Source organism: Centruroides vittatus, unplaced genomic scaffold (genome assembly GCF_030686945.1).
Source record: "Centruroides vittatus isolate TY-2023 unplaced genomic scaffold, ASM3068694v2 contig_1154, whole genome shotgun sequence".
Lineage (NCBI taxonomy): Eukaryota > Metazoa > Arthropoda > Arachnida > Scorpiones > Buthidae > Centruroides > Centruroides vittatus.
Genome location: NW_027120741.1, coordinates 3,160,591 through 3,180,735, shown reverse-complemented (window position 1 = coordinate 3,180,735; position 20,145 = coordinate 3,160,591). Strand labels below are relative to the sequence as shown.

Below are 20,145 nucleotides of genomic sequence, written 5' to 3'. Positions count from 1 at the left end.
TATAAAGCACACCCCTTATTGCTAAGAATCATATACTGCTTCAAACAAATGTTTTCATCCTGATTAATTTTCTGGAGCGTTTGTAATCGTTCTATAATCGAACTAATGTGCAATAACAAATTTGAACTTAAAACAGTTTGAACATTTAGTTAAAAAATCAAAATATATAAAAATATTTATAACAATGTCTGAAATGTTATCAATTTAATACACCTAAGTGCTCAATGAAGACTAAACGTAGTTAAAAACAAAAAATCGTATCTAAAATAGTACAGTAGAAACCATTCTTCAGGTTAAACCTTAATCTTTTCCCACTCCCCCGCGGGGGGAATTTCGAAAAATCCCTTCTTAATGTGCATTTTCATAACGTACCCTAACGGTGTACCAAATTTCACCTCTAGGTTCAGTGGTTTGCTCTGGGTGATGATGAATCAGTGTCAGTCAGTCAGGACATGCAAAATTGAGTCACTGGCACCTATCCAAGGACTTAAATGATGAGAAACCATTATAATTAAATATATCCCAGGAAAGTACAAAATAAAGCAATAAAATAGAATCTCTAAAGTGTTTCTTACATCCAAATGATACAAAATTATGCATGTCATTGACATATTGTAACAAAAGTCATGACAAAATTGCATCAGTCAGCAGCAAGAGTTGAGCATGTTTGAATATGCATTGTAAACTTTCTATTGCTATTGGATACCAAAACTTTGATATTACAATAAAGACAAGACCCCTGGACCTTTGGTCTCAATTGTCAAATTGTGTGTATAGCAACATGAACATGTTGAAGGTGTCATGTGATAGAAATGTGTTGAAGCATTCAAATGAATGTAATCCTTATCATGACATCATCTGCAAGTTCATGTTGCTCCTAGCACAATTCAAAATTGGGGCTCTTGCAACTGTAAATAGCCGTTTTTGAGGTGATATACCATGAAATGTCAGCAAGGACGTGTTGTAACGGTTGCTTTAGACCACTCATAATATGGTAAAATACTTTCTTATACATTGTTAAGTTTAGACTTAGCTTTGAATCTTCAACTGCTAGAAAGTATTTCTCATAAGTTCATGACAAAACAAAAAATAAGTTGTTGTATGTTTTTAAAGATAAACAGTTGAAATAGTGTTTAACCATAGCTACTGAATTAAAAAGTAAATACTGTTTTAACAATATCTAATGAGTTAAAACATCAAATATTATCCTTCTTAACATGAAAAAATAAAATAATTAGTTGCTGGTAATTAAGCTATCAGTTTCTTTTGCCCATTGATACTGTAGTGTAATGACAATAATATAAGAATGAAAGGAGGGAAAGGAAATGCTATATGTCTACCAACTTTCTTATCTCCTTTTTTATTAATTAGTTTTCAATTACTGTTATATTCCAGTTACAGGGCTTAAAGCAGTCATGGCAATAATAAAAAGTGAGAAAAGAGAGTTCACACTGAAAAAAAGCTCAAAAAGCTAATAGTCTTAAAATGAACGAAAACAAGCATTATTAAAAAAACACAAACGCGCACATATTTTGTATCAATAACATTGCGTATGATATTAGATTGATTATTAAGTGGACTGATAAGATTAAATATGAAAATAGTTAGGCTGAGTTTATACTCCAGAAAAGTGACCAGTAAGACTGCATTAAGCCAGAACAGGCCCACATTAAGTTTTCATGTGCCCCGTACAGAATTCCCACCATTACACAGCAAAGCAAATGGAATAGTAACATAACTACCAGAATGTGTTTCCATATAACATGCCAAATTTCAAATGCCATTTATTTCAAGGTACATTTTTTGATTTCTTCATAAAAAAAATGTAATTAAAGAAGAAAAAAACAACTGGCAGAATCAGTGGGTTGCATGTTCATTATATAGCAGGGGTGGGCAAGCAAAAGTTCAGTGGGAGCCGAAATGTAGGTTTTGCAAAATGCATGGGAGCCGAAATGTAGGTTTTGCAAAATGCATGGGAGCCGCAGTTCTGTACTTTTTTACTCTGTACTGCAGTTCTGTACCTTTATTTTATTATATAATATAAAACAAATATTGAATTTTTTTAATAAACATATTTTCACAAAATTGTGGAAATAAAACTGTAAAAATAATAATAAAAGGCAGAAATTAACACTTTCAGCAAGAGCCACATAAAACTCAAAAATGCGACTCCGAGACCGCATGCGGCTCTCGGAGTCGCATTTGCCCATGTCTGTTATATAGCAATACCACTAGTAATTGTGACCCAATCATTTATTTGGTAATTTTATCAATATTTTTTAAATGATTAAAAATAAAATTACAAATTACGATTTCATTACTGGTAATACTAGTCTCACAAATCTATTCCCCTGAATACAATAAAACAATTTGTTAGTCATTCGACCCACAACTGACAGAGAAGAGAGTTTATGAAAACAATGTAATTAAACATTTAGCAGTTTGTTGTCCTTCACAGTGGGGAACCGGCAGAGTCTATTACTTTTATGGGAGAAAATATACAAAGCTTTCTACTACCCTGAAGTTGAAAAATAATACAATCCCATGAAATTTAACAAATCTGACATTAATAAGTAAATGATGAAATTATTTACAGAGAGTTGATATTTGATAAGTTTAGTTTTTTGCTCTTATAGAACAAATTACAGAAATTATAAATAAAAATCTCATTTTTTAAAAATTAAAATCATAAAATTTCGCTTACAAAAGATCGAGATGGAACGCACGCTTTTTATTTTTATAATCGTTTTGTTTTATTAGACACAGATATTATTCTTATATAGATTTATTAATTATAATAAACATACATTATGTATAAAATTACATTAAAATAACACTGTAATTAACGTCTGAAATGAAAAAGTAATTGAATCGAGTCTCGCCTCCATATTAATTAACGCGCGTTGGTGTAGCCAGAGTTTGTATGGGGGGCCTAGAGGCTGTAATTTTCTGGGGACCCGCTCTGTGGCTACATCTGGAAACCCCTCACGCCACGCGACCTCACCCGGGCTTTGCAGGACACCACCATCGGCACCCTGACGGATTCCTGGTCAGCGGTGCTCCGCAACAAAGGCCAGGACCACCTACGCCCTTTCGCCCCCTGCAGGTACAGTTGCGCGTCATCTCGCCACGCGGAGACGCTTTTGGCCCGGCTCTGGACCGAGACGGCCCCGTTACATGCTTTCCTTTACTCACGGCATCTACACAACTCCCCGGGGTGCCCCCATTGTGGCGCAGCGGAAACTACACTTCATTATTGGCTACATTGCCCCAAATACACTATAACCCACAAGGACCTAGGCAACACGATGACCCTAAAAATGTCTCTGGTGCGCACGCTGACATCTATCTACTGGCCACCGGCCTCCATCACTCCTAGTCAACACGTGGCGGCGCTGGAGCGCTACATTAGCCTCACTAGCCGTTTCGCTTAGCAACTGGCAACGTCGGTCGGAGAAAGAGCCGCAAAGGCTATAATCTCCATATTAAATTGAATAAGAAGAAGAATTTTCTGGGGAGGGGCACCAGGTTAACTGGGGGGCGTGCCCACCCATGCCCCTTCCTGGTTACGCCCATGTTAACGCGCCACAGTAATTAATTGATCACGTTGCATCAAATTAAATAATTTATAAAAATTAAAATAATAAATACGTTTATAAAATAATTGGCTGTATCTGTTCGCAATGATAATGTAAAACACACTGTACTTATAGTTTAGCATTTCCGATATTTAATTTATTTTTGAATTTTAAAATATAAGAAAAACAATTTTTTAAATAAAGTTTTACGCATTGATATCTGCAACTTTAGATAATACAAGGATATAAGAATCCATCAAAAAAGTTAGTTAATAATAATTAAAATCGAGAAAAAATATAAGTTTCTTTCGGGGTAAGGAAACTTGTAAAAAGTCAGGTACGCGATCACGTGACGCCCATCTCCCCACTTTGCGTAACCAAACGGTCGAAGTTGAAATAAAACCCCAGCAGAAGTAAAAACGAACATCGGCGCATGTATAGGACAATAAACTTGAATGGGAGCGAAGATGAGACATGACACCACGTAATTTATGCTAATTACTTTCTAATATTAAAATATTAAAATCTTCAATAAATTATAATTAAATTAATTTTTTGACTGAGTTCGACTAGAAGCATATCGAAAAGCTAGATTAAAGTGAAAATAGCGGTTTTTCGACGCTAAATATTTACAAATTAATTTTTTAATTTGGTGCCGGATTGACCGCAGCTGTTCGAATGCGCACGTGCATGAAGAGTTTTATAGTTTGTCGAAATGGAAAATGAAGGACACCGTTAGAATGCAGAAAACCATGGTGCATGCCAAATATATAAGCACCCACTTAAAACCAAACTTTTGTCTTTGTCTAAAGATTCTCTCTACAGAAGTTGTTAATATTTAGGATATTAGTTTAAAATCTTGTATTTCCTGGCACGAGATTCGCTCGATCTTTAATTTTACAGAGTGCTAGAAAGATACAAGCTTTGAAACGAGTGTCCTACAACGTTTTATTTAATAATAACAGTAGAAATCAAATTTATTATCGTTCAACAATTATTTTTTCGGTTTTTCTACGGTAGTCAAAAACGAGTAAATGTCATCGTTTAAACTAAAGAATAGCAGGCGGTTGAGAAGAAGTTTGCTTAGCAACTTACTTCAGAAAGTATTGGGTTCTATACGATTTTCTGTTGCTAAAACATGAGTTTCTACTGTTAGTATTAAATAAAATCTATTTCTTTCTTTTGTCCACTGCACTTAAATAAATACAAATGCTAAAGATAATGCTGTATAAAAATCACTCTTAACGCCGAACTAGAAGTGTACTTGACTTAATGCAGTGTGATTATATCGAAGTGCTGCGGAGATCGGTATTTCACAAGGATACAAGCAAGGAGAACCCACGTGCAAATTCCTACAGCATGTGCAGAGTATCAAGCTTTGGGAAGCTCCTCGTTTTGTTAGTCTATATAAATGTAGTACACTACATGTGTATACCACAGTGCCTTAACATGTCACGCACGGTCCATAAGGCATATGGGGAAGTGCTGGTTGCTATTTCGCTCCTGAGTGCATTTTTGAAAAAAAAAATTTCACATGGGAAGTGAAAAAAGATAAAAAAGTGCGTTTTTCTCAGAAAAAGCTAAAAAAGAGAGGAGCTATGAAAAAAAGCTAAAAAAGAGAGGTCACTTTAAGCCCTGCAGTTATTTTAGGGGTTATCACAGACTTGAGACCATTATTTTATTATAAAACTACCCAATAATATACAGCATGCAACTCCAACATCTAAAATGCATTTTGGCACTTTTAGATGTGAGTTGAATGTTGTTTATTATATTGGATAGTTTTATAAAAAAAATAATGGTCTCAAGTCTGTGTGTGATAACCCCTAAAATAACTGGAATATAACAATAATTGAGAACTAACAAGGAAAAGGAAATTAGGCTATGGACTAAGTAAATACATGACTTGAATGTCCCACTACCTAAAAATATAGCCATGACATTTATTGAAAAATTAGATTGGGAAGCACTCTTGCAGAAAACTACCAGAGGAAAGATTTATAGAAGAATCAATTAAGAGGACATATTTTAATGTTTAAAATATTAACATAGGTGAAAATTATGTTGTGAATAGCATGCTTGGCTGATACTGGTGCCAACCAGACTAAAGTCAAACAAGGCATAGTTACCCAAAAAGTTTAACATTAAGCTATGATATTGGCATAAGTGTCAACATCTAAAAACTTAACAACTTGATGTGTGTTCAATATTGCAGCTTTCTGTAGTGCCATACGTGTTTTTATTAAGGTTATGTTGCTAGACTTTTGTATAGTGTATGTGGTATAATACCAGAAGAAAAGAGGTACAATAAATACCTTATCCATCCTCTATATCTGTCTTATTTCTTGAGCAAGTGGAGTGTACTTGCTGACTTTTTCAGTGAAAGCATTGTTTTATGTTGAGTTTGGAACAGAGATGTCTGTTATAAATTATCTTACTGAATTTGTCAAAGTTGTCAGGTCTATTGTGATGGATTGTTTTATCTCAGTTTGGCTCTGTTGTATATTTTGTGTGTCATTTTCTAATACTGCCTGTGGAGTATATTTGTAGTATGGTACCTGGATGTTTAATAATTGTGTTTGTGTGCAAGCTCTTGGTGTATTATATTTGCTATTTGATTATGCCTATGTAAATAGTCTGTTTGCATTAAGAGCTTGCAACCAGAAGTTATATGTTGTGTTGTTTCTGGCAGAATGTGGCATTTTCTGCAAGTCATTTGAGAGTGATGTATCTTTCAGGACACTTTCTGTAGTTTTTAGCATTTATGACTTGATCTTGAATGACAACCATAAACTCCTCAGTCTCTCCAGGCAGCACTAGTCAGCCAGTAGTATGACACAATGTTATCAAATCCTGAGGCATGTCTGCCATAAAGTACTTTTTGGACCCATTTGACTGTTTAATGGCATCTATGTTATTTGTGTGTTGAGCTATGTCCAGGTGCTCAGAGTTTAACTTTAAAGGTGTGTTGTTACTGTCTGTAGTTAAATTTAAGACAATAACTATTAATATTATTATTTAAATTAAATTTTTGCAGTTTGGCTTAACAATCTTCACAGTTATATAAAATTTTCAGTTTGTACAGTACACGTGTGTATGATTTTTTAACAAACAATAAAAATATTCATTGTTAGCATCTTAATATAAAATTTTAATTTAAAAAACCTGTATTTACAAAATCTAAGATTTTACATCATTTATCCTTTCATTTTCCTTATTACTTACAACTGATATTTGAGGATTTTTTGACAATCTTTTTATCTTTATCTGTCCATTTTCGATATCTGAATCTTCACTTTCACTTTCATCTGGCAATAATGCGACATTCTATTATAAAAATAAGAATTTTATTAAAAAATATTCAAATGTCAAAAATTAGATTCAATATCAGATTAATGTAACACGAATGCAATACACAAATTGTTTTATCTATTGATATTAACCATTTCAATGAATGTAGAATCTTCAGCTATGCATTCTATATTATAATCTTCTGGGGATAGAGTCTTAAGATGTTTTTCGGCAGCTTCCAATTGTGGGAGGAACTTTTGTACTTTGGATAATACTGAAATAATTAGAAATTTAACCAGCTTTATCAAGACTAGTTAAATTTGAATGTTTAAATAAATAAGTCTTTAATTACAAACCTGAGCTTTGAATTGGTTTGATTATAGGTGCTTTCTTTTCAAATATTAGGTTAGAAACATGTTCTGCATCTGTCAAGAATTAAATTAATTGAAACTACATCAATGACAAAATATATCTTTTAACAATTGTAATATGATATCAAATAATTAAATGTATATACATTGGCTGATAATTAAAGATATATAAGTTTTATATATACGGTATATATTTATTTGAATGTCTTGTATCAATCATAAAACAAAACTTCCTAATTACCTTCACAAACCTAAAAGTGCAATACCCATTAGAGAAATAAAGAGAATTTCTTTAGAACTCGAAAAATTATCTTTCTTTATAACTAATAAATAGCGCTTTATGTTTAAAGAATCCAATGCCATCATTTTGATGCCATGTTTGAAATGAGCCATTAAGGAGTGCGCTACAGCTAATATCACTGTTCACACAATTCATCTGCGTTTCAATCTGTTAATACGACAACCGATAGGTGTATTAAACAAAATCCACTTTTTCTTTTTAATAATGTAGGCTGGCAGAGATATTGGTATTAGTGCATGTTATAAACACACGTGCTTCTAACTTCAAACATGGCGTCGAAATGATGGTACGTTTGTAAATAATTACCCATTTGGATCTCCTATGTTATAAATCCAAATAATTTTTAAAAATTTTAATATGTTCAGCCTTAAATATATTTCATATCTTTCATATTAGAAAAAACATACCCGTAACAGAATGTTCAACTGCCAATAGCTGCTTCGACCGTTTACGTTTCTTGTCCATGCCGAAAAAAGAAAAGCAATGCCCTCTGATGAGAGAATTTAAAATAAGAGTTATTAATTAAATTTATTTAATTTTATTAAATTTAAAATATAAACGTTTAATCAATTATTATTATTATTATATTTTTTCCAGATACATAAATAATATCTTAAAAATAAGCTGAAATTTAAGAAAAAATTTTAAATATAAAAATTTAATATTAGTTTTACCGTTCGATTTTTTAAAATTTTAACAGAATTTATTTAATTATGAAATATTTCAGAATATAAAATAAATCATGTACAAAAAATCAGTTTATTTATTTCTAATAGTTGCAACTATATCTGTTTACTTCTGGTTTTTCAAAGGAAAAGGTAATACTGTAAATTGATTAGTCGATTTTATCATTTCTGCTTTATGTTAATTAAAATATAACTTTAATTTAGATTATAATTCTTATTTGGACTCGAAAAACCTAAAACAATATAAAAAAATAGAATTTTGGACTTGTATGAAGAATTCGGTAAATTTTATTTCGTATTGTTTTACTTTTTTTAAAACTCTTTCCGCCCTGTGGGCACTAAGAGGGCCTCTTTTAGCAAGCTCATTAAGGGGTTCGGCCAGGCCCACAATGGGGCGACCGAATGCATTGTGGACCTGGCCGACAGAAAATCAAAATAAATTAAAATTATCGCCTAACATGTAAATAGAATATATAAAAGCTTACTGCACCACTTCCGAACTTCTTTATGATTTTAAAACATTTATATTCTAGTTTGTAGATCAGAAACAAATTTACCGGTCATTATCTGTGACGTAAAATGGGGAATAGCCTTTATACCGTATAGAGAATAAAATCAATTTATTACAGCGATCGATAGGATTTTGACTCGTACTGTACGATTCGTAAACGCAAAATATGTGACGAGACGAGATCCTATCAAACACTATAATCAGCAAGTTTATTCTCTTTAACAAACAAGTATAAATTTTTAGTAAGGAAAATTGAAGAAAATACGACAGTTGTGCTTGTGGTGTAGTGGTTATCACATCCACCTAACACGCGGAAGATCCCAGGTTCGATCCCTGGCAGGCATATAGTTTCCCCTCCCCTTCTGTCGCAATTTTTTTTTTAAAGCTTTTCATGTAAATATCTAATCATTCCTATCAAAACATCATTTAATAAGTTCAAATCAAACTTTGCATTTGAATTTATAATATTGCTACACATATATTAATTAATAGGTGTATAAATGTGTAATTCTCGCATTTAAAAAACTATTTAAGAAATGATTGCTTGCCTAATTAGAAGCAAGGACAAAGAACATGTCCGAAATTTAGATGCTCATTCCATTAAACTAAATTGTTAATCGTAAAATGAAAGTAGGACAAAATTTCCACAGGTCGGATTGAGAATCTCGGTATAAGATAAACGTCAGGAATGGGCTAAAGCCCTAGATTCTATCTGGTATAGCCCTTTTCTGCAATCAGTGCCACCTAACTTGCATCGAATTCAGTATACGTGACATCATCACAAGTCTTACACTAGACCGGGGGTCTCAAACTCAAACGGATGAAAGGGCCAATCAAATACATATATATCAGACGCGGGCCGTATTCGATAAAATAAAACATACTGTAATTAAAAAAGACCAACAACGGCTCTTTCGTTGCCAGGCCTTTACGACTTACGTAAGCAGTTAAACGTTTAAATTTTCTGTTTTAATTCCTGTAAGATGTTATAAATATTCATTTTTAGGAAAGAAATCAAGGCAGAAAACCGGATATGAAGCCTTAACTTAACGAGCCGTATCCGACCCGCGGGCCGTTAGTTTGCGACTGTTGTGCTAGACGTATTGTACAGTATCTCTAGAGCAGGGGTCACAAACTGGTAATCAGTGACAAATGTTTGTACGAGTTTATCGATTTTTGTTTTTATAAAAACGAAATAATCTGGTTAATTAACTATTATTTACAGTGACTCCCAAAATCATCAGGCAAATATCTGATGCAATTAATTCACAGTCGTAATTTTAAAATAAAATTTAATTCTTAGTTTACTTATTTTAAAATTTAGTAAATCTACAATAATAAGCTTTGCCAATTTTCTGATCATTTCAAGGGCAAGACGCTCATCTTATAAATGCTGTGCACAATAAACTAATTAACACCGATGGAAAACGGCCATTCTCGTATTTTGAGCGTAGATTGTCATTAGTTTATTTACAAAAATTCTGCTCTCATTTTATTAAATGATGTTTTGATAGAAATAATTGAAGATATTTAATGAAAACTTTTTATAAAAATTGCGACAGAAGGGGGAACCATGTGCCTGCCAGGGATCGAACCTGGGACCTTCCGCGTGTTAGGCGGATGTGATAACCACTACACCACAAGCACAGCTGTGGTGTAGTGGTGTGTAGTCGTGTTTTCTTCAATTTTCCTTACTAAAAATTTATACTTGTTTGTTAAAGAATCAACTTGCTGATTACAGTGTTTGACAGGATCGCGTCTCATCACATATTTTGCGTTTACGAATCGAACGAGTCAAAATCCTATCGATTTTATTCTCTTTACGGTATAAAGGTCATTCCCAATTTTTCAGTCCAAATTTTCACTTTTCTCTAGAATTTGTTTGTGGCATTTTGAAGGCATAAGATTCCTAATGTTGGAAAGAAAGTTATGCCAAATTTTACCAGAAACTAAAATGTTAATACTAAAAAATTTTAAACAGTATTAAATGTTTTAAACAAGATTCATAAAATATTAATTCATAAAATGAAAATAATTTTCAATTTTTATTTTGCAGAAAGCGTATCAAAATGTAATAGAAAGGGTGGATATTGGATGGAGTTCTCTGTTTTATGATTTATATTTGTCTAATGTTTGCATATTACTACATCTTTTGCAACTTTGGCTATGGCTTTTCACAGTTCAACCAATTGTGCTTTTGTTTCTTACAATTGCTACCATTCACATTATTTTAGAAATGAATATAGAGGTTATTAGTTTTTTCGTTGATAAATTTTATGTTAAAAGTAATTAAATTTTAATTGGAAAATACGATATTATTTGTTTTTTTACGTGTGTAGTTTGTAGTTTGGAAATAATCTTTAAAAAATTTCTGAATAAAGTAATAAATATAAAATTTAACTCATTAAATCGGAATTGTAAATAATTACAATGAATTTGAATAAAATATCGATAATTATTCTAATAAAATACAGAAAAGGGGAGTTACTTCTTTGGCGATTTCCCGAAAAATCAAAATGATAGACAAACAATATGTCGCTTAAAGGAAATTTTTTAAGTTCCATGTATCGCGAGTTTTAAAGATGCTCTTAAGTAAATTTAGACAAAGAAAAACTGTTGAGTCAGCTCATAATTGCAATTTAAAATTGACAGATAATCCGTGGATTATTCACAGGAAATTACGGTACAAAATCTGCAATTGCAACTTATGTAGGTACCAATTAGTGTACTGATTTTATTTAAAAATGTCCTTTAAAACATATAAATTTATAGCCATTAAACAAGAAGAAAAGAAAGCCAAAAAAAGAAAATTTGAAGAAAAAACGGGTAAATAATACTGTACTTTTTCATAAGTAATTTTATTATTTTTACATTAACAGTTCAAAAATCAAAGTTCGTTTTTAACAAAATTTTCTATTTGTTTTAATTTTTCTTTGTACGCTTTTATTTAATTTGAAATTATCTTGAAATTAATAAATAGCTTAATTTGTATACTTTATTATTTGATAAATTCGACTTTATAAATTGAATTTCTTTTTATTACGTAGTTAAATTCATTAAATGCTCTTGTAAGAAAATATAATAGAAGTTTCACTAAAGCCTTCATTGAACTTAATACAAAAGTAATTATTCGACTGATAGCATTATTTTGAATTATTATATATTTTTATTTCCGATTTAACATTTAAAATTTATTTTTGTTTTAAGTTTGATAAACTTAGCAAAACTCTGAAGAATTACTGTAAATTTAATCAGGAAAAAATAACATTTTTGGAAAAAAGAGTAAGTAATTTTTATCTTAATAATCATAAGATCTAATTTATCTAAAATCCAGAATATTGTAAGAAGTCCTGTCTCAATAATAATTATATGTACTGTACATATCAAATTTTAAATCCACTTAAGATTTAATATAGTGTAAATGTCAAGGACAGAAACTTGATAATTAATATTTTTAGTTAGAAGAAACGAAAGAAAATCTTAAGGTCTTCATAATTTGTTCTTTTCACACCACAGGAACACAAGAACATACAATGGAATCAATAAAATTTTTCCATACCCATTGAGTTTAACTTTCCGGATGGCAAAGGCGTAAAACGTCAGCCTACTGCTTTGGGGGACCCAGAATCGAAATTAGGCTGTCAGTGATAGATCGGTCCCATTTCTCACCAGCCGGCCGAACCCACGATGGGCCTAAAAAACGGTATTCTTGGTGCCCATAGGGTGAGAAGTATCCAAAATAAAATCCATCATAGGTTTTTAGACGATTTTTCCCCAGCAGTTTTCTCTTAGCTGCTTAGATTCTTTCTTTTTCTTCTTTCTCTCCTTTCTTCTGCCGTAGTTTACCCATATAGTTAATTATGTAATTAATTGAAAAATATTGTTTATGTAAAATAAATTGCAAAACATCTTTTCGAAATGCATAAAAACGTTTTTTACATAAACAATAAATAAATTAACTGTCCCCCGGATTATGGGTTTCAAAACGCTTAGGTTTTCGGTTACGGGGTTTAAATAGCTTGGGTTTAATATATATGGTTTTCGTACTTTTGGATTTCCCGCCAGGTAGGCGAGAGTACTGTCGGAGAGGTGAAATAAAAAAAAACAATGAAAATCTAATATTTTTAATTTAAAGTTATATTTTTTTACACTGCGTGCAGCTTGCAATGCCTTTTGATTGGAGACGATAAAATCATAACATTTTTACCAAAAAGTTGTCCCAACGCAAGACTACTCGTTTGCTTTCCACAACTTCACAAACTTCTTGCAGTAAACAGTAATCGTCATACAATTTATCCTCATTTATTGGCACGTTCAGAGACGAACTCAGGTCTTTTAGTTCATTCCAGTCAATTTCTTCGTCCGTTGTCAAAATGCTCATTTTCTTGTAAATAGTCGTAGAGTCTTCAAATTCGTACCACTTATTGGAATAAGTCAAACATCGCTCCAAGTATTTTTCTGCATGTTCTTTAAAAGTATTTTGATCACTAATCGTCAACATTGCGTTACTGATTGTCCATAAAACTTATTATCCTTTCGGTTAGTGATTTTGTTTCGCAATTCTGTCATAATCGTGTGTAGTTCAGTGCATGTAATATAGTCACTTTCCAGTTTTTTTATAGAAACATCAAAAATTTGCATTATGTTGTGAATAAAATGGCAAAAGCATAATGGAAGACAGTTCTCATCTTTGAAGGCCCTCCGAAGGCTTTATTGCTGTACATTCATCACCATCATTAAGAAAATATTCTCTCAAAGCCGGCCAATTCAAAAGAATTATTTCTAAAGCTGGAAGAAAATAAAGCCATCGTATAGGCACATGGTGGAGAATAGGTTTGTACTCTAAATGAATGAAATAAGCTTCGCAGTTCACTTGGCAAACGCGGAAAATTCACTATAAACTTTCAATACAAACGATTCCACATCAAACTGCAATGTTTTTAATGCATATTGTTATAATTATGTAAAATGTGGCACTTACAATTAACCTTCAAAATATTTGGATTTTCAGTCAGTTGGATTTCCATAGTTAACTGAAACATTATCTGCAGACAGTGAAGATACCGATTCCTACGATAATCCATTTTCCTGCAAAACTTTACAGAGCTGTTTTGATGGTTTCACTAGTTTCAGCAGGATCTTGATAAAAGTCAAGTAATCCTTGTTTCAAACTATCTTTAACTGAAATCCATTGCACCGTAACTGGAAACATTTTTAAATTTCCTTTGTTAGAAGAATCTGTGCCAACAGAAAAATATGTTGAATCATGCAATTTGGATAGCAGTATTTCTTGCGACCAGCGCCGGATCCAATAGATGCGAGGCCCGATTGAATTTTTTTTTTTTTTTGTGGGGCCCCTCAAACTTTAAATAACAAAATTAACTGTTAATTTAACAAAATATAAAAAATAAAACAAAATATTGAAATATGTGGTTTTATTTTTAATAATAATATACCTAGATATTTATTTTTGTAACATGTACTATTTTTAAATATATAAATTTTGACGTGATGCGGGGCCCCTTCAAGCGCGGGGCCCGATTGGCACCAATCGCTCCAATCGCCTAAAATCCGGCCCTGCTTGCGACAGTGGAGCTATGACATTTTCACAAATAGCTGTAGCTTTAGTTCGGCCGCACGCTATTTTCTTTGCAACTTCTGAATCAGGAAATAACGTAGGAAACAACTTATTTGTCCAATCTTGGCTTGAGTAGCCGTGATGATGTTTAATTCCATGATACACAAATGTAACTTCTGCGGCAATTATTTGATCTTCATCCCGTCAGTGTTTCTTCACAAAGAAACTAGAAATTGATGCCACAGTAGCAGTGGCGTAGCGTAGTTGGGGCGGCAGGGGCGGCCCGCCCCGGGCGGCACTTTAAGGGGGCGGCAAAATTTCACAATAAATAGTAATAATACCTAAATAAGGAGGCGGCGAAATTTTCCTCCGCCCCGGGCGGCTGACACCCACGCTACGCCACTGCACAGTAGACTTGTTTTTGAAAAATAACTTATGTTTTTTATATTCTGAATGCACAATCAGAGCTCTTTTACCTTCGTATTTAACTGAAATATAGGTCCTGCATAATTTACATTCAGCAGTGAAATTGTCTCGTTTTCTAAGCCAAGTACTAAATAGAGGATCGTTCAACCAGTTTTCGTCAAAGCTTGCACTATATTTGACTTTCCTCTTTTTCGGTGGTGTCATTTGCGTTGAGCTTTCCGATTCAGACATTATGCTATTTATGCTGGATAAATACGAAAGCAACAAAAACAATACTCGCGTACCTACTTACAGCGTTTACAAATACAAGTAATTATGTATTACTTACATAAAAATAGTGCATGCTTTCTGCTTGTCTCAGCTGGCCACTAATTACGCAAATGATGATGCGCGGTGGGAGAATGCCGGCGTGGCGGCGGCAAGCCGCAACGGGTGCGGGCGAGTGTTGGATACGTGTTGACTTGACTGACACGAAAACAGTAGCAGCTAGCAGCTATAGCGACTCGGGCTCCGAGCTGCTACTGAGTCGCTATAGTTGCTAGCAGAGCCGTAACTAGGGTATGGCCAACGTGGCCCACGCCATAGGCGCCGATTTAATAAAGGCGCCAACGAGAAGGTTTCGGAATAATATGTATTTGAAATTAATAACACAAAAAAGTCTATATTTATATTTATATAGTATTTATGATCTGTAATTTCTACAAACATATATTTCAAAAATAACCACCATTTTTATTTTTATTTTTATTTAATAGCAAAAATTAAAAACAACGCCATTTTTATTCTTTGCCATAGGCGTCCAAAATCCTAGTTACGGCACTGGTTGCTAGTACAGGTGCCAACTCTCCCGGAAAAAGACTTTTAGTTTTTAAAATCTCCCGGATTTTTTCGCGGCGCCCGCGCTGGGAAAAATCGGAGCTGTTACTGCCCCTCAACCTTTAAAACATACAGAATGACATAGAAACTAGCGAATCGGGCTCCAGCTTAGTAGCTGCTCCGGGTCGGCGCCACTGCTGCTCTCTGTCGTTACAGCCGCTGTACCAACCGACTCCGGCTAGCAGCTACTGAGCCGGAGCCCGATTCGCTAGTTTCTATGTCATTCTGTTTTAAAGGTTGAGGGGCAGTAACAGCTCCGATTTTTCCCAGCGCGGGCGGCGCGAAAAAATCCGGGAAATTTCAAAAACTAAGGGTCTTTTTCCGGGAGAATTGGCACCCCTATCCGGTCCAATTTCATCTGGTAACAGAGAAAGACCAATCTGGGCCGAGAAAAGGGAATTAATAACAAATAAAGTGACGATTTGCGAGACCACAAGATATTTAAACCCAAGCTGCAAGGACACTTCGTTCTTTGCCGTGGCGTTCCACGAGGCTATGTCCCTCGTTGGAGCGCTTTCCGAATTTTTCCACCTTCGTCCTTTGCCGATGTATCCTCCAAAAGTTATAGACCTTCGTTGAGAGAAACTTAGGAAATTCCGATCAGCATTCACCGGACATCGTTTCCTGTTCCCCAACTGGACTTGGAATCAGTGGCGTAGCGTAGTGGGGGCGGCACTTTAAGGAAGCGGCAAAATTTCACAATAAACAATAATAATACTTAAATAAGGGGGCGGCGAAACTTTCCTCCGCCCCGGGCGGCTGACACCGACGCTACGCCACTGCTTAGAATGCAACATTCGGTCAGCGATAGAAAACCTCCTTCTTCGCCGGACTTTCCTCTTTTTTGAAGACTACTCGCCGAAGTATACAAGGACTTCAACCTTTCGTGACTTTTAGAACTTTTTGTAATTATCTAATAAACGGGTTGTGTTATTTGTAAACGAGGCATCGATCTCTGACTCAACCGCTCCCACACGTTGATTGTTACCGCTCGACATCCACACGGCAATGGAGATGATAACGATATATTTCATATAATCGTTAGTTCATTTTGAAATTTCTTTCCCCCAGTACTCTCTGTATATTCTTTACTATTATTTTACAGAATTGTGATTAAAATATAATTTAATATTAAAAAATAATTTCTGTGTACTTCTGCAGAATAATGATAACATTTTATATAAAAATTATAATTTTATGGTTAGGATAATAAATTCATAAATGTGTAAAGTTATTCTGATTATTTCTATTTAAAAAATTAGGCTTTCTCAATAGTTCATTCATTTCTGACCCGAATACATTAAATGATGTAGACCTAATTAACGCGTGTCACGAATTAGAATGGTAAATGACAGATTTGGGAGATTTACAGCTCTCCTTGAATTTCTATATCCTGGGAAGACTTTTATGGGAAACTGACTCCTATTCAAATATTATACACGCGAAGAAAATCGAAAAAATTTTATATGGCCAGCCAATTGGCGAGTCGCAAACCCACTAACCGCCAACTAACAAGTGTCGAGCCCACCAGTGGCTGAGTGGATATAGCCACTGAACACTCAGTCGGTGGAATGTTCGTGCTTTTCTAAAGGGTTGGCCACGTGGAGTATCATTTTATTACACTAAACATTAATTACTAAAATAATTATAATTTAAATTAGTCTTTCCCGCCAGCCAAATGAATTTACTTTTCAATTCTTTTGCGATCTTCGCACAGAATTCCTCTCATAGCGTTAAACTTGTTAGTCTGCAAATATAATAATCAAGGATCATAACTAGATGCAAACAACAGATATGTATCTTAGAGATCTTCGACAATTTTTGTCGAAATCAGTTTCGACAAAAATATTCTTTCAATTACTACCAGCATAGGTTGGATATATTGGAAACGCAGAACATTTGAGAGTGCGTTTGGGTATCACCTAACTTTGGCATCTCAACAAGAATTGCAATTTCAACGAATACTTAATCCAAATTGTTCGGTAATATAAAGACGAAAAAAGTACCATTTCAGAGATTCCATATTTGAGATGTTCTGTTTTTCCTGTGTTTTCAACATGCGCTAGTAGTAGTTGAAAGACAGTTTTTGTTAAAACTGATTAGACATAAAAGGAGACAAATGGCATTAGCTGATGATGATATTTTGATGCGCATGTTTGTATCTCGATCCTTGACTACACCTGCAGATTAACAAGTTTAACGCTAAGACGGAGAAATTCCGTGCAAAGATCGAAAAAGAACTGAACAGTAAATTCATTTGGCTGGTGAGAAACCTAGGCCATAGCCAGTACCTTTCCACAACTATACTGACAATACACTGTATAGTTCCACCCAAGTAAAATGTGCTCTACAATGAGGACCTAAATTCATTCCCCAACCGAGGATCGATCCGGAATGTAAAGCAAAGTTTGAAGTAAAACGTTTTTGAAAGCCAACACTGATTTTGTTTTTTGGACCAATGCTAATTTTCCTATAATCAATTTTTATTGCACAAAATTCCATAATGCAGTAATTTTTATAAACATATGTATTGCATTATAGAAGAAATGACTGAATGCATAATAATAAGTCCCATATAATGCTGAATATATAAAAAAATACTTTTAATTAAATTGTCTAGATTTTGATAACTTGCTTTAATTTACAGTTCATAAATTTAAATAAACTTTTTAAATTTATTTTAGATTGTTATGATAGAACAGAATGGACGTAAATTTCGAGCATCTATAAATATTGAATCAAAATGCAGAGACTTATTAGTAAGTTAATTCTGTACAAATGTAGATATTAACAATAATATAAACTTTGTATTAACAGGGTGAAGCAATATTGGAAAACTTGTCAACCTACAAAAACATTGCAGCCAAACAAGTATAAATTTTATTTATACTAATTGTCTATTGTCAATTTTTATTTGGTTTTGTAGTTATCAACTCCTTTGGATGATGCAACAAAGAAATACATAAAATTTTGAAATACTGTACTGATTTTTTAATTATTCAAAATCTTTGAACTGAATTTACATCTGTTAAATATATATATAATTAAGTTTTTTGTAAAATAATTCTCAATAAACATAAAGATTTGTATATATAAATCAATTTTATTTCCAAAGTTTTACCATGAAAAATTTGATAAAAACTTCATAAATTTATAATAATCTATTGATCTGATTTTGTGGCATTTACATAATTTTTTCTTAATATTTGCATTTACATCAAATATTTCTTTTCATGTTTAGATAAAAAATAAAATTACAATTATAAAATTATTATTATTATTAAATAAATATTTAAAATTTTGCTAACAATAAATACTTATTTAAATAAAATACAAAAATTTTAAATGGTTTTATTTTCAATACACGAACATTCCACAATCTAACAGAATATTGCATTTGACAAAATATGCTAAAATATGAACATTTCTGATTTATTCTCTATGAATAAATCTACAAAAATTATATTTATTTTGTTAAAAACTAAATATATATATGCATACATACATATTGAATTATAATTGAAGATTTAGTGTCAAAATTATCCTTTTAAAAACATGAGATGTGCATTAACTCTTTTTTGTAGAAAAGACACTGTATTTGATATCAAGAAAACATACCCAATTTTTGATATTTTTAACTGGTGATCTGCATTAGTTAATTAGTTATAGTTTGAATTTGATGATGCCACTCGATTTTGTACAATGTTTTTGAAAAATATCCAAGATTTTATACCAATGTTCAATCAGATTATCCTTAAAATATATTTTTCTTATTTATTCATTAATAACAATTGGTGTAGTCATCAAAAAACAAAAGTACCAATTTGAGTAACAATCTCATTTCAATAATTCTGTTCAAATTTTACAAAATTATCTATTTATCAAATATTGGAGCCTTTTATAAAAGATTTCTTTTCATGTTGGATAAACAAATAATTACAATTATTAAATAAATATTCAAAATGAAAATTTTAGCTAACAACAAATACTGTTGTAAAAAATTTTAAATTTGTTATACTTAAAGTTGAATTCATGAACATTTCACAATGTAAGGCTATCTTTGACAAAATATGCTAAAATGTGAACATTTCTAATAAAAAATGCAGAGAACTGTGCTTGACAAATTACATAAAACAATTTAAAAACAGTCTACATAATACTAATTTTACCTTTTATTTTTATTCAATTATGGTTCAGTAATAAACATTTTAGCAGTATAAAGTCTATCCAAATTTTTGTTAAATTTAATAGTATAAAAATTTGAAAGAATGCTCCACCAGTCCCAATGATCAATTTCCTAAATCACTGGTTGTATATCTGAACTATTTTATATCAATTTATTTTCTTATTGTATATTATTTTTAATGTAATAGTTATAGTCTATTGAAAATTATAATCTTGCTTAATAAAAATGTTAAAATTATTCTTATAACAGACATATCTGTATGTTAAGATTATTCTAAAATGATCATCTGAATACATTCTGTTCTGTGAAGATTTTGACTGACTGAACCCGTCCAAGTCATG

General features: G+C 32.5%; 2 protein-coding genes, 1 long non-coding RNA gene and 2 other non-coding genes across 5 annotated transcripts in view; 3 read left to right on the top strand and 2 right to left on the bottom strand.

Moving 5' to 3' along the window:
* LOC136979447 (uncharacterized) overlaps positions 1-20,145 on the top strand; it is a 218,886-nt gene that overhangs the window by 113,393 nt on the left and 85,348 nt on the right. The window lies entirely within an intron of this gene.
* LOC136978527 (uncharacterized) lies at positions 6,706-8,063 on the bottom strand. Its single transcript, XM_067274244.1, has 4 exons — positions 7,949-8,063; positions 7,226-7,294; positions 7,022-7,143; positions 6,706-6,905 (listed from the first exon to the last, which is right to left on the bottom strand). The coding sequence occupies exons 1-4, from the start codon at positions 8,004-8,006 to the stop codon at positions 6,759-6,761; spliced, it is 396 nt and encodes a 131-aa protein (XP_067130345.1). The 5' UTR covers positions 8,007-8,063; the 3' UTR covers positions 6,706-6,758.
* On the top strand, positions 8,223-18,641 carry LOC136978994 (uncharacterized). Its single transcript, XM_067274876.1, has 9 exons — positions 8,223-8,359; positions 8,432-8,508; positions 10,795-10,986; positions 11,391-11,447; positions 11,511-11,564; positions 11,786-11,860; positions 11,946-12,020; positions 18,303-18,377; positions 18,436-18,641. Exons 1-9 carry the CDS (start codon positions 8,284-8,286, stop codon positions 18,493-18,495), a joined length of 741 nt encoding a protein of 246 aa, XP_067130977.1. The 5' UTR covers positions 8,223-8,283; the 3' UTR covers positions 18,496-18,641.
* On the top strand, positions 9,011-9,083 carry TRNAV-AAC (transfer RNA valine (anticodon AAC)). The gene has a single exon. It is a non-coding gene; the product is annotated as a tRNA-Val (tRNA).
* TRNAV-AAC (transfer RNA valine (anticodon AAC)) lies at positions 10,313-10,385 on the bottom strand. Its single transcript has one exon. It is a non-coding gene; the product is annotated as a tRNA-Val (tRNA).